Here is a 25,264-nt window from a genome sequence, read left to right on the forward strand (position 1 = left end):
TTTCAATGTTCCAAAGTAAGCCATTTCAAAGCAGGACGTCTGGAAGTTAAAGGGCAGTTGTCCTGGGCTGCCAATCCATTCAGCTGCATCTTAGGTTATAAGTGCCTTGGGTCAGGGATTCTGCCGTGCAGTGTTTTAGTGAAATCCTTCCAGTGGGCTTACTGGCACCTTGCAGTCCAGTCAGTATGGAGTAGTTACATCAACCCAGAAGCTTCCCTGCTTCCCTCTTGCTTGGTGGAGGAAGTAAGTGGCATCAGACCTTTTCCTGGTACAGTTCACACACTCCTCCATGCTAACTCAGCTGTGCTGCCTGGTACTTGGTGGGGAGGAAGTATCAGAGCCTTGACTCCACCCTCTCCGCATCTCTGCCCACCCATCATCACTCACCATGCACAGGAGGAGGAGAAGGAGTGGCTCAGTGGTGGCTGCTCTTCCCCTGTGCTCCACACACAAGACCAATAGCCTAGACGGTGCAGCAAAGTTGCTGACTATGCTGTAGGATTGTATCCAGGATCATGACCTGTCCCAAATAATAAAGGTTAAAAAATAGGTAGATTGCAGGGGGGTGGGGACTTTATTTTTTATTATTATGATTTGTTGTTCCCAAGGTTTAAAATATAATCAGCGATTGTGTCTCAAAAACAATTTACTGAGCTTTCTGGTTGTAAACCATTTCTGCAAAAAAGCTCATCATTCACTTCCCTTAAAATACAGCATGCTGATGCAGCTGCAGGACAAACAAATTAAACTGCCGTACCTGGATGGTGGTAAGAAGAAAGTGCAGAACTGGACTTTCATAAGAGCATGATCAAGCTCGGTGGACAAAATCTTAAGTCCTTATTCAGGCAAAACTGAAGTTCATTGACGTCAACGGGAGTTTTGCCCAAGTAAGGGTTGAGTAAGAAGGTTACGTGCTGGCCGTCTGTTTCCAGCACACTGTGAAATATAATGCAGTGTACAGTAATCAGTTCCAGAAAGATCTGGAATGTACAGTGGATGGTAGGAATAACACAAGGAAACCGCAATGGCCCTGGATTCTCCACTGGCTGGCACATTATGGAGTCACTTACACCTGTGCAAAGTGGCACTAAAACTTCATCGTAGCAAAACAATAGCATTTAATACCCATTGTCATCCTCAATCATCCTGTCCAATCCTAAAGGGCCATACCCTCCTTGCATCTTTAGCACCACCTGGCTCAATCGCTAGGTCAGTCCTCAAGGTGGTCTGGCAGGATACTCAATTTTTGGCCATCATTGGCTATCGTATTAATACCCAGTTTTCTCAGATGCAAATCGGGCCCAGGAGGAGAATCAATTCTACTAGGTTTTATACAAAAAGTCAGTGTCGTGGGCAATTTGTAGAGATAGGTCCAAGCCACAAAGTTCAGTCTAAATAATCCTGAGATATGAGGGCATGTGTGGGTAGGATTTAGGGTTTTAGTTGGGCTTATTATATAAATAAGGACAAGGTTCTGAATTTTCCAAACCTTTGGGCAAGATTAGATTTGGGTCTTTGGTTTTGTCCTTTCTCTAATTTGAATAGGAAACAAGTGCTTTGAAATCTTGCAATTAACTAAATCAGAATCCCGCTCCATCAGGCAGTGCACACTTCGACTCAGTGGGAGTTGTGCATGATAGAACAGTGCAAGACTGGACATCGTCCAACTGGAGTTTTGTGCATGCTAAGATTGCCGCACTAGCCTGGTGCTCAGCTGTCGGACTGAATCACAGCTATGCAGGGGTGAAAGTAACATTAAGCACTTACCGGTGGGGGGTGAGAGAGGCAGCTCTGGGCCCCTGGAAGGGGTGGGGCTCCTGCAGCAATTTAAAGGGCCTGGGGCTCTGGCTGCTGCTGCTTCCCCTCCTTCCCCCTGTTGGCAGTGGCCCTGCTGGTAGGGTCCCTGCCGGCAGGGGGCAGGGCAAAAGGGGCAGTGATGTTAAAGTGCTGCCGAAGTAGTACTTTAACGTCGGCTGCGTACGGGCCGGTACCGGTGGCCTCTTCTTACCATCTATGCTGTACCGGCCTACTTTCACCCCTGCAGCTATCTACTTCTGCTTTACACCACCGGAGCTCTACTCAAGGCTGATGGACAATTGCTCCAGGGCCCCAAGCTCAGGGGGCCCCTAAAGTATCTGTAACTGAGGTGAAATGGGAGGGTGGGCAGCACACATGATGTACCGGGACCCAAGTTACTCTCAACAGGCCTGACTCTACTGTAATCAGTGGAGTTAACCCACATAAAACAAGAGTAAACAGGGATGAATGAGAACCTGTATTTCTAGCTGTAGATTTTTTCCCATGATCACAATAAAACCATTAAAATAAAAGTACATTCCTTCCTTGGGGGAGTGCAGAAAGGGGGCAATCTACACATTATCCATTTAAACTCAAGGAAAATGAGAAGAGGATGGAGAAAGTGCAGAACTTCACTGTTCCACCGTTTTAGTGCCTGGGAACAAGCTGGGATCTAAACTCCAAGTTGAACCAATGAGTGTCACGATGCTTAAGAGTCAGTCCCAAGCTACTATTTTAAAAAACTGCCTGAACACCAAAACAAAATCTATAGACCTAAAAGCTGAAAATGGATCAGTTGATGATAATGAAACAGCAAATATGCAGTATTTATATCCATTATGATAAATATGCAGTATTTATATCCATTGCAAAAATACAGTCAAATCCCTCAGCCCCTCCTTTGTGTGCAGTCATAACTCATGCATGGTGTCCCATTGCTTTTGGAACTACCTGTGTGAGAAAGGATGATGAACATGAGCAAAGAGTTGGCCACTCAGTCCTGCATGACCTCATCTTGCTGCCACTGAATTCAGTGGGAAAGTCACACTGACTTCACCAGCAACAGGATCGTGCCATAACTATTTGCACTTTTCCAAAGTGGTACCATAGTTGTGCTAGCTTTATGTTTATGTAATACAATGTTGTACAGTTCATAAATGTTTGATGCATTAGTCTAGAAACAAAAGCATTCCATACAATCTAGATATACTTGTAGTTTGTGCATGAAGCATTGTTTTCTCCAAGGTTTCCTTCGTATGCTTTTTTTTTTCACTGTTCCTCTCTTTTCTTCAAGTTGAATTTATCAAATTTTATTTACAAAAAAAAAAAATCTTTTAACAAATACTCCATGCCATAACCAAGATCGCGTGAATTACATAGCAAGAAAAGTGTATTGGTGTAATACTTCACTGCCTACGTAAACCAAAGAGTAAAAGCCTGGCCACACTGAAGTTTTGTCATTGACTTTAATGGAGCCAGACGTTCACCCCAAGTTTTTGCCTTAACTAAAGCTTTTGAACACATTCAGCATACATGTACCAGCACCCTGATCTTGTAAGCATTTATGCACATCCTTAAACTGAACCATGTGCATGGTCCCTCTGAAGCCAATGGGACTTACTCACATGCTTCAAGTTAATCATCCGGAGTACGGTGTCCAGTTTTGTCCGGAGTACGGTGTCCACACTACAAGAAGGATGTGAAAAAATTGGAAAGAGTCCAGCGGAGGGCAACAAAAATTATTAGGGACTGGAGCACATGATTTATGAGGAGCGGCTGAGGGAACTGGGATTATTTAGTCTGCAGAAGAGAAGAATGAGGGGGGATTTGACAGCTGCTTTCAACTACCTGAAAGGGGGCTGTTCTCAGTGGTAGCAGATGACAGAACAAGAAGCAATGGTCTCAAGTTGCAATGGGGGAGGTTTAGGTTGGATATTAGGAAAAACTCTTCCACTAAGACAGTGGTGAAGCACTGGAATGGGTTACGTAGGAAGGTGGTGGAATCTCCTTTCCTAGAGGTTTTTAAGGTCAGGCTTGACAAAGCCCTGGCTGTGATGATTTGGTTCGGGATTGGTCCTGCTTTGAGCAGGGGGTTGGACTAGATGACCTCTTGAGGTCCCTTCCAACCCTGATAGTCTATGATTCTATGTGCATACATAGTTTCAGGATCAGGACCAAAATCCTTACTCAGTCAAAACTCTCTTGATGCCAATGGGGCATTATTGCTGATTAAGGACATATTGGAAGGCCTTAAACAAACCTGGAGCCAAACAGAAATCAATGGAACTGCTTCCATGAGTAATACTTTCTTACTTGAGTAAGGCCAGCCCAGGTAGCTTTTACTCTGTGCTATCCCTGTGGTGAAACTCCTCAAAAGTCAATGGAGCTGTACCCACTTATACCAGGGTTGAATTTGGCTCGTCAGCTTCAGTAAGTCTACTCAGCTTTCAGGACAAGCCCCTCAGTTATTATTCAGTCGTTATGCAAAACCTCCATTGACTTGAACACGTGAAGGATTCAAGATCTGGTCCATTGACTTGAACTCCATTAAGCTATCCATTCCGAACTGTGCTTTTGACTACAGCAGTTCTTTTCTTATTCCTGCCTCAGTTAAATAAAGAATTCAACACACACACACACACACATATATGTATACATATATAAACCCCGGTCGCCTCCCCACCATATTCTTAATCACAGCTTCTTTACAAATACATATTGAAGATGGTCAGAGTGAAGTAGTGATGTAGTCCATGGAGTGCTGGGACAGTTCTCAGGCTGTGGACGGCTGAGTGAAGCTCTTCTGACTTGAGCTCTTGCAACTCAGGACAAATGTGGAGGAGTTGCTTTTTTTGCTGATGCTCAGGTCACATCCTTGCCTGGATTTTAAATAATGTGTGGAGCAGCAGAGGAACCGGTGTATAAGGTCGTGGAAGAGATGGCCTGTGAAAAGCATGTAGATCCACGGGTTGCAACAGGTGTTTAAACTTGCTAGGAGCATGGCGATGATAAATGGGGATGCTGCAAGGTAGAAAGCATAGCAGGAAAACAACGTGAAAATGCCATTTGGTGATCTTTAGGCATAGGCAAGAAAACCTGGGCACGTCCAGTGAGAAGAAATTGTGGCTTTTGGAGATCCTGATCCCAGAATCCACCTACATCCTCCCCAACATCCTGGCCTGACTCCCATGTCCCCAGTTGATCAACACACAAATTTGTGGGCCCAACTCTCACTGATTTAATGCTACCATGAGAAACCAATGGGATTTCCCCCCAAACCCTTCCATAGTCCAGTGCAAAACAAACTATGTCCCTTTAAGCAAAAATAGCTCGAATGCTGCAAGTGGTAAAAAGAAATTGTGAAAAAACAGGGAAAATAAATCAACTTATGTTTAAGACACATTGTTTTTAAGTCTTCCCCGGGATAGAAGCCAATTTTTTCCAATATCAGTGAATTTCTTGCTCTTTATTTTGTGTTATGCTGAAAAGCAGAGATACACCACTACTCAGCTGCTTGATACCCACTTGCCATTGTCTGATTAGGAAGTGAATAAGCTCTAAAGAAGCTGTCATAGCAAAGAGATAGCTGCTTCCTTGCTTTTTGCATCCTTCTACCTATCTTTTCCCCTACTAGCCAATTTAGAAATTACCAGCCATTTTGTGTGCTCAGGCTGTAGCCTGAAAAGGCCTAGATTGCATTTCTAGATCATCAAGGCCATCCGTTCAGATAGCATTTGCTCACATTCAAGCAACCTAATTAGAGAGACTCTCTTTTAGAATGTGAAAAAGCTGTCATTTTTCTTTGACATTTAATTGAACATTTTCATACTCAAAGCTTTGCCATTGGAAATTATGGTTATTTCAAATTTATGTAATGAGGTCTAATTGCATAACCACGATTCTTCAATGAACAGTTAAATCAGGGAGTGGGGGGCAAAGCGGATGCAGGTGTCATTGTACTGGACTCATATGCATCTGATTAATTGTCAGTATTGCAAGCACGCAGAATACATGGCTTTCCACCCACAAGTGAGATTTGTACACTGAAAACACAAGATGAGTGAAGTCTGCCAGTTCAAGAGTGCAGGTTTTTTTCAGGGGGACCCTTTGAAATTTTTTAAATGGGGTTCACGCACAGGCATGTTGCTATAAATTACCTACAATGGCTTTCATAATTCATTGGTCTTCCATCCTAATAATATGCCCATACCAAGAAAGACGCTGAAACCAAATCAGTGCCAATGGAGGCAGTCAGTGTGTTCGGCTACGAATAGCCTCATTGCTGATCTTGCCCTGCCATTTAATATGGAGCAGCTGACAACGATGATGAGAGTAAAAATGTCAATACACCACTCTTCGGTCTTCCTCAGCATGACTTACAAAGCATGTTTACCAAGGAATGCTGCTACATGGTCAGGGATCAATAAAATCACCAGCCATGGACAAGGGTGCCAGAACAGGGCGGGTCAGCGGGCTATGACCCCACCAGTTTTTATCTGCTTTAAGGGTGAGCGACGGGGTGGGGGGTGGGAAATAGAGCGAGTGGGGAGTGGGGCCTTGGGGAAGAGGCAGGATGAGAATCGGATTTTGCGGGGTGGGGCCATGGTTCAGGCACCGGTGGCCCCCTCCACTTATAGAGAGCTTCTGGTGTTCCTGGCTACTGAACATCCAGCCAGACAGTCTTCAGGACATAGCTATAGATTGATCTGGATCTGCAAGGAGGCTACATCCCTGTGGGATTTATTTTGAGAAAGACGAGAACCTACTGTGGCTGAAAGTCATTTAACTCTTATGGGGCCTCATCCAAAGCCCAGTGAAGTTAGTGGAAGTCCTTAGATAAGGCCAACAAAGCCCAAGTAGGATGAAATCTACTGCCCAGCACAGGGCCTGAATATGGAACTGCATAGTAATTCAGTCTCCTTGCTCATTCACCCCTTGGCTTTTGTGCTAGATTGGCAACAAGGTTGGGGGCAGGCTCCTCTTTTTGTAAAGGAAACACCAAACAGAAATGGAAATTAAAAAAAAAAACTAGCTAAAGAGTCACTCTCTGACAGGTGTTTTCTACTCTGCTTAATAACATTTCACTACCACTGTCTTCAGTTATGACCTGGGTTGAACCTAAGTCCAATCAGTTCAACGTTTGATCAGACCTTCCTCAGCACCCATAGCAACTGCATGCCAAAATCATCAAGCAACAGCTAACGGGCATCTAGCCACACACCTCCCTGCCATGGAGTTGCACCCCAGCTTTAACGTATTCCCTCGGCACGGTGCATGGCTATTTTGGCTAGGTAAAAATGCAGCTTGAGGGGGGGCCTGATACTGTGAGGAACTGAGCACCTTCCACTCCCAACAGTAGAGCTGGTCAAAAGTTTTGGGGAGACGTGTTCTCAAAAAGCTGTTGAAAACCGAGGCAGTTTTTCACAACTTTTTTCCATTTCTCCATGGAAAATATTTTAAATGAAAAATTTCATATTGAATTTTTGGTTCCTTTACCCCCTTTTCTCACTTTTTTATCTCCCCCCCCCCCCTTCTTTGGGGAACAAAGTAACACAAAGGGAGGAGTGGAGGGAAAATGGTTTTTTTCCCCCTGTTGGTTACTTGGGGTTGGGGGGAGGAAAAAATGGGAAAATTTCCCACCATTCTGAACCAAAGAAAATTTGGCGGGGAAAATGTTCAGAAAATTGTGTTTCAAATTTTAATCCAAAAATGAAAAGGTTTGTTGGCCATGACATTTTGGCAAGAAATTTCAGCATCATAGCAACTCCATTGTTTAACAAAAAAAATTTATTGTAAAAAAAATGTTGATCAGGTCTACATAGTAGGTATTGACAGTGCTCGACACCCTGTGAATATCTTAGTACATTCCAGGGATTGGCAACCTTTGGCACGCAGCCCCTCAGAGAAAGCCGCTGGTGAGCCGGGATGGTTTGTTTACCTGCAGCGTCTGCAGGTTCGGCCGATTGCAGCTCCCACTGGCCGCGGTTCGCCGCTCCAGACCAATGGGGGCTGCGGGAAGAGGTGCGGGCCCAGGGACGTGCTGGTCACTGCTTCCCGCAGCCCCCATTGGCTTGAAACGACAAACCGTGGCCAATGGGAGCTGCGATTGGCCGAACCTGTGGACGCTGCAGGTAAACAAACTGTCCCGGCTTGCCAGCTGTTTTCCCTGATGTGTCGCATGCCAAAGGTTACTGATCCCTGGAATATTCATTCATTTATAAAGGTCCTCTGGCAAATGAATATCAGGGGACCTGAGCTACAAATATGCTTTAGGAAAGTAGAGGAGGGCCTTGGTCACAAAACAACAAGGCTGCTTCAAGCACATGGAAATCAGTAGCACTGCCTCTGGAAAATCCTTTGGCCAAAGGCAGTGCCATTTATAGCCACACATGCAATATCAAAGGGGAATGAGCTCTCACAGAGAAAGGCACAAATTGATCAGAGGTAGAGTTCCATTACCTTGGCTAGGATCTGAGGAAGCTTTGTCAATGAACATGGATTAGAAAAACCCCACACATTTCACAACTATCAACATGAACGGCCGCGTAACTTCACTGGATATCTGTTTATAACTGAGATCCTTCCTCTATTTCTTTTTGCCTCCATAAAAATCAAATTTTTCTTTTCAACTTAAAAGAAAAAAGTTCACAGTTCACCTTTAACCAAGACATATATAAGTCTTGCCCTTGTGATGTCTAGTCCAAGTGGTCACAAGTTAAAGGATGTGTTAAAAGACAGCCAGAGGGAATTGCTTATGGGCTCCAAGCACAAGGGATAAGCTCCATCAGCTTTCTGGAACCACTGGTTAGACTCCAGCCATGGCTCAGGGGCCTCTGCAATCTTCTGAAGTAGTTAAGTTGAGCTGAGTTTCATGGAGCTTACTGTGTGGCTTAAAGCTTACTTAAAAGTTGATGTCCCCTCCCTTTTGCATGAATGTTAAAGATCTCACAACGTTTTTTCTAAGAGTTCAGATTTGCATCTTGGTCCTTGGCCAAAATTTCCGCTTCCCTCACTGTTATGTAGAATACCCTCCACTCCAGAAGTGGGTGCATTCTAGTAGGCCCCGATTCAGCAAAGCAATTAAGCAACAGGTAGGGAAGTGCTTTGGGCTCTTTGATGTGAAAGGCAGTATCTACAGGTAAATTATTATTGATTATCATTAATTATTTACTGGTATGAAGTGTTAAAGGTAGCCCAATATGTAAGGGCTTTAGTATCCCAATATTAATGGGCCCACTGTACTGGAGACATACTTGTAATTCATTCTTATTTCACTCCAGATTAGAAGTGAAAATACGATGTTGATTAGTTTAAAATGAGTGAGTGATGCTGCTGAGGGGAATGTCCCAATATCCTGACAAATATGATGCAATTTGCTGAGTTGCAGCTTCATATCCATTTACCGATCTTTACACATTTACAACTGTTTTCTTTGATATAAAGATTAATATGTCAGATATACTGCATATTAGCTGTAAGGTTTTTCTGTAGGGAAAGAAAGTGATGATGTGTGATTTGAATGACACCCTAAACTGATTCAGATGCTGTCTGTTCTGATCTGCCGTGGTATAACGCCAACATACGTTTACCCAGACCATTTCCAGCATCAACAAAAGGGAACATCTGCTGCCAGAACAGAAAATATTCATGTCATGAAAATGGCTGAAACATTCCAAAGCATTATGAATTGTTTGTACTGAGCAATGTAGGAAAAAGTTCTCCACAATGAACTGACTGCAGCTGTATGAGCCGGGACTGTGCTCATACTTCAAACTGAAATAGACAAAGGAGAATTGGGAGATTTTGTCACCCCATCAATATAGCACAGCACTGGGACTAAGGAGACCTTGGTCATATGCCCAGCTCTGCTATTGGACTCCTAAGTGATCTTGGGCAAGTCACTTCACTGCTCTGTGCCTCAGTTTCCCCATCTATAAAATGAGGATTATGATATTTGCCTCCTTTGTAAACCACTTTGAGCTCTAATGATAAAAAGTGCTAGATAAGAAATAGGTATTCATTATTATTATTAACTGTAGGGTACAGTCTAGTCAGGGAATGGGTGAAATCTCTATGAATCTATTCCATCTCTTATTTCTATTTACTTAGTAGCTCTCCCAAGCTAAGTGGGGCTGGGCCCAGCCAGTACTTAGATGACAGATCTGCACGTATGGCAAGAAATGTTGGTGGGTCTGTAGTTCCCTTGTTCTCTCTCACTCACAGCTGACTCAGTGTTCCCACAACTGAGAATGATGTTGAGCAATCAGCAACATGGGAAGGGGCACTAAGCTGCTGCTATGGGTCCTGTCTTTCAGGTACAACACAAAACCCCGGTCCATCATATAAGGAGGCAAGTGGCACGAAACAGGCATTTTCTGAAGGGCATGGAGCAAGAAGAACTGTGTTGGACCTAGACCAAATCTCCCATACCCAGATCTCCTTCCTGAACGTTGGGGAAATTAATGTTTTCCCATCTGGGCCAATTCTCTCTTTCTGAAAAGGACCAGGCTAATCCCCCAAGATCTAACCCCCCCGAAATGGTGAACATTTTCTGGAGCATAAAGTTACTCAGATGTTGAAGTGTTTGCTTACTTTTTACTACAGCCCCATTTAAATATAGATTAAGACATAGGACACACCACACAAGCCTATGAAACATGTTTAAAAATTACACTATATGGTGTAACCACAACAAGAGATTCAAACGGATGAATATTTTAAAAACACATATAACTGCTTTTGGAAATTCCCTGGCAAATATTTCTAGCCAGTGGGACTCCCAGGAGGAAGATGCAACCATGAAAAAGGACTCAAAGCTGTGATCTGAGTAGAGTGGGGTGTCATAACACTAAGTGATGTAAATCACAGAAAAATATAGTAAGGAGGAGAGTGCATAGTCCCAGGCTGTGAAGTTAGCAAATAATATGGGTCGGGCAACATATGTATGTGTGTGTGGAGGTGGGGGTGTATTTTGAGAACATCCTTATTTCACTTGTTCTTTTTTGAAATGAAGTCAATAGGACTCCTCATGTGTGGATAGTTTCTCATGTTCCTAAATGTTTGCAGGATCAGACCCCAAATTAGTAATGTATTAAACTAGCAAAGGACCTTTTAATTTCTTTCTTTAGGGCCCAGTCTTTCATGCCTTACACACTCCAAACTTCCACACCATAGGGAGTTGGGTCTGTTGAAGTGATGCAGGCTCAGGACCCTTTTAAGCCTCATGACCAATGCAATAAGACACAGCAAAGCATAGCACACACAGCAGTTGCAGAGGAGCCAAACAGATTGCTTTGATATTCATTCCTATTTACTCTACCAAATTATCAGCAAGGTACTGGAGGGAAGAGCATTGTTTGTTTAATTCAGTGTAAAGGGAAGTCAGTTGAGTTAGCAACAGAGACCCCTGAAAAGTAAAAGAAAATTCTAAACTCTTGCCTTAGATTGTAAACTCCTTGGGGCAGGGACTCTCTCTTTTTTCTGTGTTTATATAGTGCCTAGCACAATGGGATCCTGATCCATGACTGGGGCTCCAAGGTGCTAACACAACACAAATAATTAATAATAATAATAATAATTGATAAAGTATTTAATCTAGGTTTACATAGGAGAACTGCACCATGATGAAAGGAAAATCTGACTTCAGAGGAAAAGGTTCTCCAACTTCCCTCTGGAGAACAAAGGCAGAGATTTTGACCTTGTGCATTATAGCTGGATCTTATTTATCAAGAACGTGCAATTAATATCCACTCTACCATTCATACTGGACAAGTTTCTAAACAAAGTAGTCCGGTCACATCCTACAGGTGGCAATATAACTTCATACGTGGCAGCCTGCTCATCTCAATAGGTTTCAGCATCATGCAAAATGACAAAGAAATGTTTTGCTTCCACGACAAAATTAAAAGTACGCTTCCCCTTCCATAGAGAGGCATCAAGGGGAAACACTAGAAGGTGACAGTGACCGGCTTACATCAATTTAGAGTAACATTGCATACCCCCTCACTGTTTACATACAGTGCAAAACACACTCAGAGAAGCAGTTGAGGATTTTTCCTCTTCCAAGACCAATAACTCATTATATGTTTGATAATTTCTCAGACAGACTTTTCAAACAGACTGCAAGTTTTGGAGCCCTGGAGTCAATTTGCACGTGGACAATTTAGGATTAATTTGGAAAACATTTGACATTTGTTTGTTTGTGGCCCTTTCCAGATCCCATGATGATGGCTTGCCACATGGCGGCTGATAAACATTTTATTCATTAAGAAACAGCGCATCATGCTGCCTTTTTAAACATGTTTCCTTCCCCCAAACATCTGGCCCAATTGTGTGTTCAAGCAGTGGGCTTTGCTTGCTGTTTGTTGACTTCTGCAATTGCGTACATCATGAAAACCTTGCCAGCTATTTGTGACGTATTCCCTTTCTTTTACTCTTATGCCCCAGAAACCCGGGGACATTGTGCAATGGCACACAGCTCCGTTACATTTTGATTGATTGTTACACCTCTCTGCACACGTCTCTTGAATCCTTCCTTCCAATGAGCTACACTCCTCTGCACAAAGAGGCAAAAATCCAGAAAACGGTGCACAGAACTGCAGAGACAAAACATATGGCAAAACAGACACCTAACCCTTTGGAGCCTAATTCATTCTCAAATAGATACCAGCTAGAACAGGCATTGGCAGCCTTTGGCACGTGGCAAGTCAGGGAAATCCACTGGCCGGCCGGGATGGTTTGTTTACCTGCAGCATCCACAGGTTCAGCCAATCACAGATCCCACTGGTCGTGGTTCATCATTCCAGGCCAGTGGGGGCTGCGGGAAGTGGCGCAGGCTGAGGGATGTGTTGGCCACCGCTTCCCGCAGCCCCCATTGGCCTGGAACGGCAAACCACGGCCAGTGGGAGCTGCGATCAGCCGAACCAGCAGAAGCTGAAGGTAAACAAACCATCCCAGCCGGCCAGCGGATTTCCCTGACGGGCTGCATGCCAAAGGTTTCCAGTCCCTGAGCTAGAATCTGGGTAATTTCCAAGGACCTGGGGGAAACCACTAGTGGGTACTATGCGAGAGAGCAGGTAGATTTTTAGAATCCGTTGGAGGTGAGCATGTGTTGGGTTTGCTGAGTCTGTCCCACCCCACCACCATTACCTGGTGAAAGCCTTACCTCTACCTTCAGCTCCTGCTGTGCCCCCTCCCCCATTCCTCTTTGCTGACTTTCCAAACTGCTCTATCCGATTTAGATGCAGCAGTAGCAAGGGAAAGGGGCATGAATCAGGAGCTGAGACTAGTGACTAAGAAGTACCCCAAAGGTTCTCTATAGAGAGACCGCAGCCAAGTAGGTTGGAAGCATGAATTACTCTACTCACCCAGCAGTGCTGTTTCAACTGCTGGGACTCGGCAGAGAGTTCAGAAGGGGGGGTCTTATTTTGTTTAAGGGAGAAAGCAGAGTGAAAAGGGAGGCAAGGTGCTTGCTTTGTGGTGGAAACGTTATATCCACTGGGTTCAAAGTATCCCAGACAGCTAGGTAATGAATCAGTTATGTGTGCTGGGTGCTGTGTCCCCCTTGAGTTACTGCCCCTCATTAAGGCTAAGAGCCTACTACTGCTGCCAGCTAAGGGAGTTATTCCTTTAGCTCAAGTGGTAGAAATGTATGCTTTGGAGAAGGAAGTCACAGGTTCAATTCACAATTTTGACCCTGCTAAGTGTTACTACCATTCACTGTTCCTCATCTAACTCACAAGAGGTTTTCCCCCTGTGCCATTAGATCCTATTATATATTGGATGCTTTTGCTAAAATAACACCCTTTGCTGTAGACATAAAACCTGGCTCCCAGGCCCGATGTGTGAATGAAGGCAGAGCATGTTAATAACTCATCCTGGTTAAAGCATGCTTCTTCTCAGGTAAAGCACCACAGTACTGATCATTTGACAGAGTGCATGAGAATGAGTGGCACAAACAGGCAGGCTTGGAAAGCAATGTGTAAGCAATCGTCTGTTCTGAATTTGAGTCACAATCTACAATTCTGTCCTGTTCTGAAAGGGAGCTCACCAACGTGACAGAGAGTTTTGTTTGCGAGGGTGTCATTAGCAAACCCTTCTTAGCAGATGTTTAAAATAAAATGAAAGGAAACAAGGACCCTTCTTATCCCATTAGACAACTACAAAGCAGATGTAATTACTAGTGTGAAAAACCAAGATGAAATGCGGTGAGCAGCTGGGCAGGACAAAGTTCCCATGGGATAATCCCACCAGCAATAAGGAGAGTAGAGAGAAGACAGAAGAGCTGCAGATACATACATTGAGGCATAGCCTCTGTTTCAGATTTACTGGGGACATATAAAAATCTCCCATGGGGGGGGGTGTTCAGTTTTTACACAAAGTAATTTATCATTGAAATGAGCTTGCCCAAAGGAGGGAGAGGAGCATCTTGTGTGAAGGCAGGAGCTGCGTTGCCCTATGGACAGCTATGAAGTCAGCTACCAAGGAGCAGGCTCTTCTCCAGTGTCCAGCATTAGAGTGTCCACTTAGCAGTTATTTTTCCATCATGTTTATTTTACACCCCCCAAACCAAGCAAAGGTGCTAGCCCTCAGCGAGGACTCTGGCCAGGCCGAGTTTCTGTTGATCTGTTGAAAAACTGCAGTTCCCAAGATATATTTCTTTCACTCTCCCCTACCTCAAAAAAGAACTGACACAATTTTCCTCAAACTTTCCAACTCCATTTTAGAGCACAGAGTGAGTATAGGAAGGGTCAGCCCAAAGGGGAAAGTGGTTTTGAAAGTACTGAGAAAACAGGGAGTTGTAATGGACTTTATTGCCTGTTATCAGCCTTAGCTACTGCAGCATTCCTGTATGAAAAATGGCACTTCATCCTTTGAAAAATGTTTTATTTCCAACTAACTAATAAATCATTGGAACATTAAGGGAAATGCGCTGCCTACAGCCAGCATCAAAGAGCATCGCAGTGAGTGTAGAGAATGGAGAGAAGAGAGAAAGGGAGGGGAGGGAAGAAAGGGAGGAAGGAAGAAAAAAAGAACAGAGTAAAAATGAGAGGAGAGGAGAGAGAAGAAAGGGGCATTGAAAAGGAAGAGAAGATGCTGGGGAATGTGAGAACGAGATATCAAACCAGCTGGTTTCAGGGTTTCTCAACCCCCCCCCACCCACGCCACTGAGAGCCGATGCTCTGTGCTGTTGATACATTTAACGTTATTCATGGCCAGTACCTGATATTTTTAAAAACCCAGCACTCAGAAGTATATGCCTGCAAAGCACCACAGAAATTAATGGGAAAGCCATCTCTAGGGATTATTATTAATGAAGCTTGATGCCTGTAAATGACCTTGAATTTACACTACGAAGAAGGTGCCCAATACAGGTGAGCGGGGGACAAATATTCTGTTTTGCAGCAAATTCCGAGGTTTGTATGTTTGTTCCACATTGGAATGACAACCAAACCTCTCAAACGATTTGTTTGCAAAAACAGATTTGTGTTGGAACATCCAGCTTTGCACTGAAACCGGAGCTTTTCTGTTTAGGAAAGGGGTGGAATGATGATTAAGGCCCTGGCCTAAGGTGCGGCAGACCCATTTTCAAGTCCCTTGACTGCCCGATTCAGAGCAGAGTTTTTCAGATTTTTACAAATCAGGCGATGCTGAGACTTGAACCTGAGTCTCTCTGTTAGTGCCCTAATCACCAGGCCATAAAGTGTGAGAGAGTCTCTCCCTGTCTCCCTGCTTAAAACATCATCCAAACCAGTGCATCTCCTCAAAATGCTTCAGCTTCGGCTAAATGAAATGTCTCCAGAAAGGTTCCATGTGCCTAGCCCGAGGGCTCCCCAGGTCCCCAGCCTGGCTCCCTGACACACCTAACCCTGCAGGGTGCCATTTCAGCAGACATGCTCAAGCAGCTATAGCTATGCCCTGCTGACAGACAAAAGAGGAAAGTGCACATCGTGTGCAACTGAGAATTGCCTTGGCAAACAGGGAGGGAAACTGTTTTCCAGGTTTCAGTTCAAGACCCCAAGGACCTGATTCTAGTTCCTTATCCCCCAGAAAGCCAGGAGTGACTCCAATGAAATGTCAAAACTGCATGCCTTGGATCAGATGCAAGTCATCAGTTTTTCTCCTTTCAGCACCCTAGTGAGTCTTGATTCAGACTGAAATCTCTCTACCACCCCATCACCTCTGGACTGGTTGTTTTGAAGCCTACTGATGTATTAATTATTAGTCACCAACACTAACTATTACATACAAATATATATTTTCTATATATGAAATGAGGGAGAACTTTACCTTCTTTGGGAGCATTCTTGTCCCACACAGACCACATCTGCACAAAGAAAAAAGGAGTCCAGCACACTATGAAAGCTAAGACTATGATGAAGGTCATTTTGACTGTCCGGATCTTGGCTTTAGAAATTAGCTTGATGCTGCTGACCCTGGAGAGGGCTGCCCCGCTGGAGGACAGGTTTATGTTGGTCTTGTGGGCTGTTTTTAACTTCACGTTCTGCCAGATTTTGAAGCTGATCAAGCCATAGCAGACGCTCAGCATCAGCACAGGGATAATGTAAACCGTCAGCGTTATCCAGGTGATATATGCTTTGGCTCCCCAGGGCTGGATGAAATCTGCCCAGCAATCATACACCCCATTGCCCACATCCCGCAGGGAAAATATGTGGATCTGGGGGATGCTGACCAGCAGGCATAGCAGCCAGGTGAGGAGGACAGATACACGGTCAGATCTCCTGTGCAATGACCTCAGGGGCTGACAGATGGCCAGGCACCGGTCCAGGGACATCAGCAGAAGCATGTAGGTGGAAGCAAACATCCCCACCACCTGCAAGTACTTGACCAGCCGGCAGAGGAAATCCGGCCCATAGAACCTGAAGGTGATGTCCCAGAGGAGTTGGGGCAGAACCTGGAAAATGGCCACCACCAGGTCAGCGATGCTCAGGTGCTTCATAAAATAGTACATGCGGGAGTGCTTGTGCCGGGTGGTGTGGATGGCCAGCAGCACGCACAGATTGCCAGTCAGAGCAAGGAAGAGGATGAGGCAGAGCACCGTCACCTCCACCTTGGCCATGTCCTCATTCCTCTTCAGGGGATCAGTGGTGCTGTTGACCCCATAAGTCTGGTTCTCAAGGCTCAGGCTGCAGTTGATCAGTGAGCCGTTGATAGTCCAAAGGTCGGTCCCTTCCAGGGACAGCTTCTCCATGGCCAGCCCCTTCCCATGCAGCACTTTGCACCAACAAGGGTTTCGGTGGGGGTCTCCTGTGCAGTGTCTCCCCTTCACAGCCTCCCCTTGCAGGAGACCATGGTTTTCAGCTCTTCTCTCCTGCCTCTGGAACTCCCCTTCCCCCTATTTCTTTTCTCGTCTCTTCCCAAGTTTTGATTCCTTTCCCTCTCTGTTGGTTTCAGTAGTGGTGACCGCTGGCCTGGGAGCTTGTCCTCTCTTCCTTCCAGATGAGCCAAGGGGAGCCAGTCTCAGTGCTCCTGAGGCAGAGATAGTCCTATCATCCAAATCCACCTTGTCCCCTCCGAAGGCACTTGGCGTGTCCTCCTCAAACAGAAACAAATCAAGGGAGGGCACATTACAAGCAAACCAATGTCACTGTCCCATCTCAGTAGCAATATCTCTCCCTCCCCATCCCCTTCAGAGCCACTGCAGGGCCTTCCCAGAGCATTGCTTTTTTCCTACTGAAATCTACATTTCAAGGACCTCTCAATCATTTCCCCCTCATTCACTTCACAGCAATAACCAGCCAGGAGAGTAGGACACAGAATTCCCTCACCCACTTGCTGTGAGTTTTTCCATCTTCATGTGAAATAGCCACAAGCAGAGCTGGGGACGTGAACCAATCAAAAATACTGCTAACAGAACAGATCAAAATCCTTCTTACCTTCTTACCGCTACCTCCTTTGGCAGCTCCCAGCTTTCCTCCTTGAAGTTGCTGTTTTCTGCTTAAAACACAAGACCAAGGAGTTGCTTTCTCAGAAGAGTTCAGGAGAGAAGCCCCCACTGTGAGACTGTCTGGCTGCTCCACAACTTTGCTCTCAAATGAATCCAGATGGCGAGAAAGCAGGGAAGTGGGGGAGGAGGAAAGGAGACTGGAGTCAGCCCTTCAGGAGTCACTCATTATGGATCAAGTATGCTGCTGCTGGGGTCGATACATACTGTACAATTGCTTCATTTATAGTTCTATCCCCTAGGTGGCGAAAGAGGCCACTACTTCACCTGCTCATCTAAAGAATAGCTTACAGAATTGGGAACTGGGTGCTGATTTCAGTTACACTGGCATAAATCTGGAGCAACTGCTCTGGGTGTTAGGCTGGATTTACAATGTGGGTAACAAAGGCATTAAAGTAAAAGTTAACATTTCCCTCTTTAGTTATAGTTGCTCTGTCTTGTGCTACATTTTAATCAGTTATAAAATAAGGTTATTTCCCTCTCTCCCCAGTCCCCCCCCAGGTGTATTTAATTGTTTAGCACAGTGGAACACATCAGAATGTATTATATCTGGGCACACTGTCTTCCAGGTAAGTGGTAAAAACAGTTTTAAGTAAATGATGAAATAAAATAATGAATAACATTGGCTGTAACATTTTCCCTGTTATGCAGAGCCCTGGATTGATTGATCCTCACAGAAGCACCCCTGTGACATACGTAAATCATGTTCTCCTCCTTTTACATATACATACCGGTATATGTAAATAGCATCCATGCAATGGAGTTGCCCCAAAAAATAATGCTCCAGGTTAAACACAAGTCAGCTGCGGTGTGTAACTTTATTTATCTGCTTTAAACTGTTTGTTTCAAACAATGCCTTGAATGTTTTTGTTGCTTTACTCTTGTTTCTGTCTCTGGCTATCTTTGTTAACTAGGTGTCAGAATTGCTCCCCAGACTTTGGATGTCTGGCAACAGTGAAAAGCATACGGGGAAACTGGAAGTGAAGAGGAGCTGTTGTTTTCTTGAAGTAAAAAATTAGGGTTGTGGTGAAACCTTTGACAAGTACCCCATCTGTTACAACAGGCAGGAGCTGCAGATTAACTATCCTCTTTTGTGTTGATAATCAGACAACATAAATGAATGTCAAACACTAATGAAAAATGCATTTCATAACTACACTGTTTACTGAATATGGGGATAGAGGGTACACTACGGCTCTGGGGGATTTATGGTTGCTTTAGAAGCAGATTGCAGTTCAGCTCCCAGAACGGTTGTTTCTGGGTCTCTTTCATTTACTCTGATCTGCAACCACAAGAGGTAGAGTACCAAGTTTAAACATGGAGCTCAGGTCTGGACTATTTGACAATATTATTCAAAAAAATTAAAAACTGGGACCCTTTCGAGCAAGATTTTTAGAGTAATAACTTGCTGCTACAAAATAAGAATGAACACTTTCTTTTTTAATGTCTGCTGGCATCACCACTGCTAGCTTCTGTCTCAATATAAATACTTCACAGAATGGAGGGTTTTTTTCCTCCAGCAAATTACAGCCAGATTTTTAAATATATTTAGCTATCCAGGTGCTTTTGAAACTCCCACTAGATTCCTATCTGCATCTTTAGGCACCTAAATACCTTTAAAAATCCATCCCATAGGCCCAAATCCTCCAAGACATGTAGGAACCTCACTCCCTTTGATGATCTGGAGTTTGTAAAAGCTATCAGAGATGTTGTTTTGCTCAAAGTGAATGCTAATGACACTTGTTCAAAGTTTCTTGCTGAACTCATCTAGACACTCATTTCTTCTAACTTCTACAGCCTCTTCCCTCCAAGCACTGTTCATTACTCTGAATACTCATTCCACGGGATTGCTTTTTCCTGATAAAAACATAGTGATTTCTATTTAGAATACACCTAGAATAAACATTTTGTAGTTATCTTACAAAGAAAATGTTTTGGTGGCCTTTAAGTCCTGAGAGATGTAGAAATTCTAAGTGGGCTAGTACTTTGGCATGCTTTTCCCTTATGTTCTTCCTCCTTATGCAATAATCTCTCTGGCATCATTGAAGAGAGTGTTGTGAGAACCACGCACAATGCTTTTTACACTGTTCTTCCTTTTTCAGGAGAGTTTTGTAAAGAGGAAATGACATTGGATGAAATCTTGATGTCAATGGGACTTTTGCCATTGACTTCAGTGGGTTCAGGATTTCATCACATGTGTTTTGCTGCTTTAGCATTATTTGCAAGATATAGAATGCTGGCAATCATTGGCTGGTGATGGGATGTGGGTCATTCCAGAATTTATCTAACATTCCTTTGTGTTCTAGTCTAGTTTATTGCACAACATTTTCCTGTTGGAGGGAAGGTAATTGCATGCTTCCTAGGATTGCATTTTGGGAGGTAAAACACAGCATGATGAGTTTTCATTGTCTCCTTTTCACATAGCAGTTCCTGATCAGTTTTATTTGTGCTGCTTATTTGCCAGGTAGGGAAATGAGGGACCTTTCTTTGTTGGTGGTGAGGAGGGGGAAGTTAAGACATTGCTAATATAGTCAAAACATTCCAATGGCATCATGCAGTGGTGAGCCCAAGATTGATTATACATGCAAAACACAACCATGTAGTTCATATGAAGAGCAAATTTGGGGTTCGAGCTCTGCTTCCTGAACAGAAAGCGCAGAAGTTTCATTCTTAACAGGCCATCATAAAGGTACCAGCATTTCAGCGGTAGGTGAGTGGGCCAGGCCGCTATGGGCCAGATTGTGACCTTTCCTGTGTGCCCATAAAGTGCCCCCTTACTCCTTCATTCTAGAGGAGACCAGCCTCTCCATGGAGCTGCTACTCCTCCTCCCATGAATGTGGGTGGATCCAGGTTTCTTCCTCCCCAAGGTACCAACCAGCATATCTGAGCCAACCAGGTATAGATCTGACAGATTATTTTTACCTGGAACCAGACTGTGACTGAGTCTGCTCCTGGGGCAGCGTAACAACATGGTGCCCCTCACACAGCTCTACATACACTAGGAGCCCAGATTCTATGGTGATGAGGAGCATATAAGTGAGATAAATTGATATATAGACACACAGGACCAGAGTCTGTTGCCGAGTACCCCCATGATAATGGAGGCAATGAAGACACTCAAGATTTACATCCACATAGCTGAGATGAGGCTCTGGCCCCCACAAACATGCTTTGGGCTCCTCCAGGATATACATATGTAAGCAGCTGTGATTAATGGAGGGAACAGCTGGAAGAGAAAACTGTGTTTCAAAGTCATTAAGTGACCAAATGACGGGTGTTATCTTCAAGCCAATGAAAGATAATGCGCTGATCACAGAGGTAATGGGCTCAGGCCTCCCTAGTACAAAATCTAAGAACACTTATATAACTCCAAAGTGCAATCAGCTGATGGGCTGGAATTAGACAATAACAACTGGGAAAATTCATAAAGGGAACCAGATGGGGAGCACACACAAGGAATCAGAGGTGCCAACTTTCTCATTTCCCTGGGGGTGCTCCACCCCCACTCCACCCCTTCGCCCAAGGCCTCCCCCCCCCCGCCTCTTCCTGCTCTGTTTTGCTCCACCTCTTCCTTCCCCCACTCCTCCCTTGCCTCCCCCCTCCTCCTACATGCTGCTGAACAGCTGATCACTGGCAGGTAGGCGGGAGGCGCTGGGGGGAGCAGAGGAGCTGATCGGTGGGGCTGCTAGTGGGTGGTGAGCACCCGCTATTTTTTTCCCATGGGTGCTCCAGCCCCGGAGCGCCCACGGAGTCTGCACCTATGCAAGGAATATGTTAAAGAAGATTCCACAAAGGGTAGAGGTGCATAAAACAAGAGCAAACCAACTTCACCTCCAGCTAACAGGGGAAAGGAAGAATCTGCTTCAGTGGGCAGATTAGTCCATAATTATCCACTCAGGGGTTTCTGACTCCTGAGTCTGAAGCAGCTGCTCCTGGCCACAGCCCTGGACAGGATACTGAACCAGATGGACCCCCAGATTGGGCAATTCCTATTCTCCTAACAGCCAGTGGCTCTTTGTGCTAGGCACTGTACAAACCTATAGCAAGATAGAGAATAAGCTACTCAGGACAAGGACTCTAAGTATATAACACATAAAGGTGGGAGGGGAAACTGAGGCATAGAGAAGGGCTGTGACTTGCCTAAGGTCACATAATAAGATAGTGGCAGAGCCAGGAACAGAACCCAAGTCTGCTGAGGCCCAGTCCAGTGTCCTAGCCATTGAAACACACTACCTCTCAGAGGCTGTGATGGACACACATTATTTATAAATGCCAAAACAAATAAAGTATCCCCTTGATGGAAAGTCTAACATGAATCTAATCTCAGAGCAGTAATTCAGGAAAGCGTCAGGATGGAATTATTAGACTTATTAGATCCAGCGAGCACCCAAGCTAGCACCTGGATTGCGTGTTTCTCCCTACATCTATGTCTTTTCAGTATATTCATGGCTGGGGATTGCGGCAGGGCCTCCAGTTAGGCCTGCTCACACAATAATTCTCCTTTTCACAGTGGAATTTCAGCTACCTGAGCCTGTCTCAGAGCTACTTTGTACTCCCTGGGGTTTTTGAGCCTGTTAAATCCCTAATTATGTGAGGTCCACCTCTTCTGTACGTCATGTGATAACAACTCCATTTGAGCCAGAGCAGTCTGGGGATAGCTGCATTCGATTTAACAAGCAGTGACAGTTCAGGCATGAAAATAAAAAAGAAATCTCTGTAGAACTATCGCGATCCGTAAACCAGGCTCCTGTCAACACCGTGTGCCACCAGCACAGAATTACTTTCTTCCTGTGCGTGATCAACCGGTGCTCCTCCACTGCTTTCAAATATCCAACGCGGAGCAGAGCTTCAACTCCGGGCTGAAAACACAGCATGTTTATTCCTCGTGTGATGGAGGGAGAGAGGGGGCATACTCATATTTCATAATCAGTCTCCTTGCCCTTAACCTTGCCCTTAATCATTTTCTAACCTTTTCCCTGCCCCAGCCAGCTCATTGGTTTGGACTGACTTGAGGGAAGCTCTGCATGAGGGCAGGAGTCTGCATGCACATGGAGCCAAATTCAGGGTCAGGATTTGCGTTGTTGTCCTTTCCCAGCACCCTTAATAGGTCACTTGTCCTCTTAGCCAGTCAGCTCTGCAGCCTGGGGATACTGATCAAGATTGTCTCTTGGCTCAGAGATGAGGGTGTGTGGGTGAGGTGTGTTAAGGGTCGATTGCAGGTCCCTGCTTCTCAGGGCCAGCCTCAACCACACTACAACTTACAGCTGTAAATTGCACTTAATGGATCCTATGCCAATGGAGGACTGGCATCATGCAGCCCCTCCTTGTGCTCACCTGATTCTAGCATGTCCCCTACACCCAGGTGTAGAGGAGTCATCCTGCACTAAGCAGAGTTCCCTTTTGCCAAAGGAATTCTCTGCTGCTGGGCATCTGTAGCCAGATTAGCCCAGCAGGAAGTATCAAAATACATCAAGGAATTCTGATCTCATTCCAACCCAGCTAGAAGTAGGTCCCCACAGTCTCATCTCACAAGAGTTAGAGCAAATCCCAGGCTTTTCACAGACCGTAAAAGGTTCAGATGGTTTGAATCAGCATCCAAGCTTTTGTGTGTTTATTACCAGAACTCAAATGCACTTCCAGACATGTGAGGTTCACTCATCATTAAGTCTTGGCATTAAAAGGAGAAAGTTTATTTTTCCCTTTTCCGCTTCTCGGGTAGTAGCAAGAACACAGTGTACCCCTTCCAACAGGAAGAGGATGCAAAGGTCCCAATTCTCAGAGTCAGCCAAGATCTACTTGGCATAGGATCCATTGCTAAGTGGCGTGAAGGTAGTTTTATCTCAACTTTGCAGCAGCTCAGCCCTGGGATCAGACCCTGTTTAGTAGCCATGGATTACCAGAGCACAGAGATGCTTTGAGACGCTCAGAATTTAAAGATAACAGAGATTGTGCATGGCCTGAAATTTACGGAGGAACCAGCCACATTCAGTACTAGGACTTCTGTTGTTAGACTCTGAGATGGGCATTGTTGCTGACTGCTATAGTCTGCCCAACTGATTTCCCCCTTTCACCGGATTACACTCCCTGGCCAGGATCTGTACTGGGTGAGTAGTGCCACCAAGAGATTCCCACCACTCCCATTGACTCCTCAGCTCACTGCTTAAGGTGGCTTCATGGTCACTTGACAGTGCCAAGGAGTCACTAAATGGGAAAGTCTCTGAATTACTACAGCGAATTCTATCCCACATGTCTGACTGGTGGGTCTTTCCCACCTGCTCAGGGTCTAACTGATCACCATATTTGGGGTCGGGAAGGAATTTCCCCCCAGGTCAGATTGGCAGAGACCCTGGGTGGGTTTCACCTTCCTCTGCAGTATGGGGCATGGGTTACTTGCAGTTTTAAACAATATAAATGGTGGATTCTCTGTAACTTGAAGTCTTTAAATCATGATTTGAGGACTTCAGTAACTCAGCCAGAGGTTAGGGGGGTCAATTATAGGAGTAGGTGGGTGAGGTTCTGTGGCCTGCAATATACAAGCAATCAGACTAGATGATCACAACAGTCCCTTCTGACCTTAAAGTCTAGGAGTCACAGCAGACTACAGAAACTGACCAGGATTTGAGGGACATTTTTTCCCCTTTCCACCTCTAGGAAAATTGTCAATTAATTAGTCTTACTTCAATAGCACAGACTGATGTGTAATGAGGGACAGCATTTATTTAAGCAAGAAGAGTCCCGTACCTCTTGTTTTAATAACAAATACTGTGCTTCAGATTAGAAGATGGAAAAGCCCCATCAAGTCATCCAGTCAATGCAGGATGGTTTCCTCTAGCATATTTTTTTTAGAGTTTTCTCCAGTCCAGTTTTAAAAGTCTCAAGTAATGGGGCTTCCATCATTCTGCCTGGGGATGCTACTCCAGCAGATTTTGCATTTCTGACATTTCCCCAGATATTCACTCTTATCATGTGAAAAATCAAGGCAGGTCTGTAGAGATCCCCAAGCTGTTACCCAGCTGTGATGGATCCTCAGGGAATTTTGTGGAACTATTTGTTTGCCTCAGACCAGTTCACGAGAAAACACCACCACGGTTGCTGTTGATCCGGCACCTTTAACAAGCAGTTGAATAATGACCAGAAAATGGGGGATGGCATGTATAGGAAGAGGGTGGTATCTGCTAGTGGCATTCACCCTGGTTTATGAATAACCAGAAAACCCATCAGAGCTGCAGTATGGAAGTAACTAGGTCCACCATGTGTATGTACTGTATATTTACTACACTGTTTCTGTGTGCAATTTCTTCATGTTGCATAAAGAGCAAAAGACCCAACAAGCAGGAGATCACAGACATTTTTGTGATTTCCCTCCCGCCCCTCCCATTTTTTGCTTAAGTGTTGTTTCACAGGAAAATTCCCCATCAACTCTAACAGCCACTAAATTCAATCAAAATAAACTCTCTCCACAAATGCCAGCTGTCATAATAATTAATTGCACTGGGGGCATA

The 25,264-nt window shown here is 44.7% G+C and overlaps 1 protein-coding gene across 2 annotated transcripts; it reads right to left on the reverse strand.

Moving 5' to 3' along the window:
- Positions 1-70: 70 nt before the first annotated feature.
- OXTR (oxytocin receptor) lies at positions 71-18,009 on the reverse strand. 2 transcript variants are annotated; one of them, XM_048856110.2, is made up of 3 exons: positions 17,694-18,009; positions 16,087-17,350; positions 71-4,818 (listed from the first exon to the last, which is right to left on the reverse strand). In XM_048856110.2, exons 2-3 carry the CDS (start codon positions 17,006-17,008, stop codon positions 4,571-4,573), a joined length of 1,170 nt encoding a protein of 389 aa, XP_048712067.2. In that variant the 5' UTR covers positions 17,009-17,350; positions 17,694-18,009; the 3' UTR covers positions 71-4,570. The 2 variants fall into 2 exon arrangements, with proteins under 2 accessions (XP_048712067.2, XP_048712066.2); XM_048856109.2 differs by having other exon boundaries at positions 16,087-17,353.
- Between the last annotated feature and the right edge of the window lie 7,255 nt (positions 18,010-25,264).

Source organism: Caretta caretta, chromosome 7 (assembly GCF_965140235.1).
Source record: "Caretta caretta isolate rCarCar2 chromosome 7, rCarCar1.hap1, whole genome shotgun sequence".
Lineage (NCBI taxonomy): Eukaryota > Metazoa > Chordata > Testudines > Cheloniidae > Caretta > Caretta caretta.

What these genes read in the sequence shown, in the direction of transcription:
- OXTR (XM_048856110.2), bottom strand. Translation starts at nt 17,008, where the DNA reads ATGGAGAAGCTGTCCCTGGAAGGGACCGACCTTTGGACTATCAACGGC. An exon ending in CAAGAATGCTCCCAAAGAAG is followed by an intron (nt 4,819 to 16,086) that starts GTAAAGTTCTCC and finishes TCTACCTTGCAG; the next exon opens with CATCCCCATTTATCATCGCC.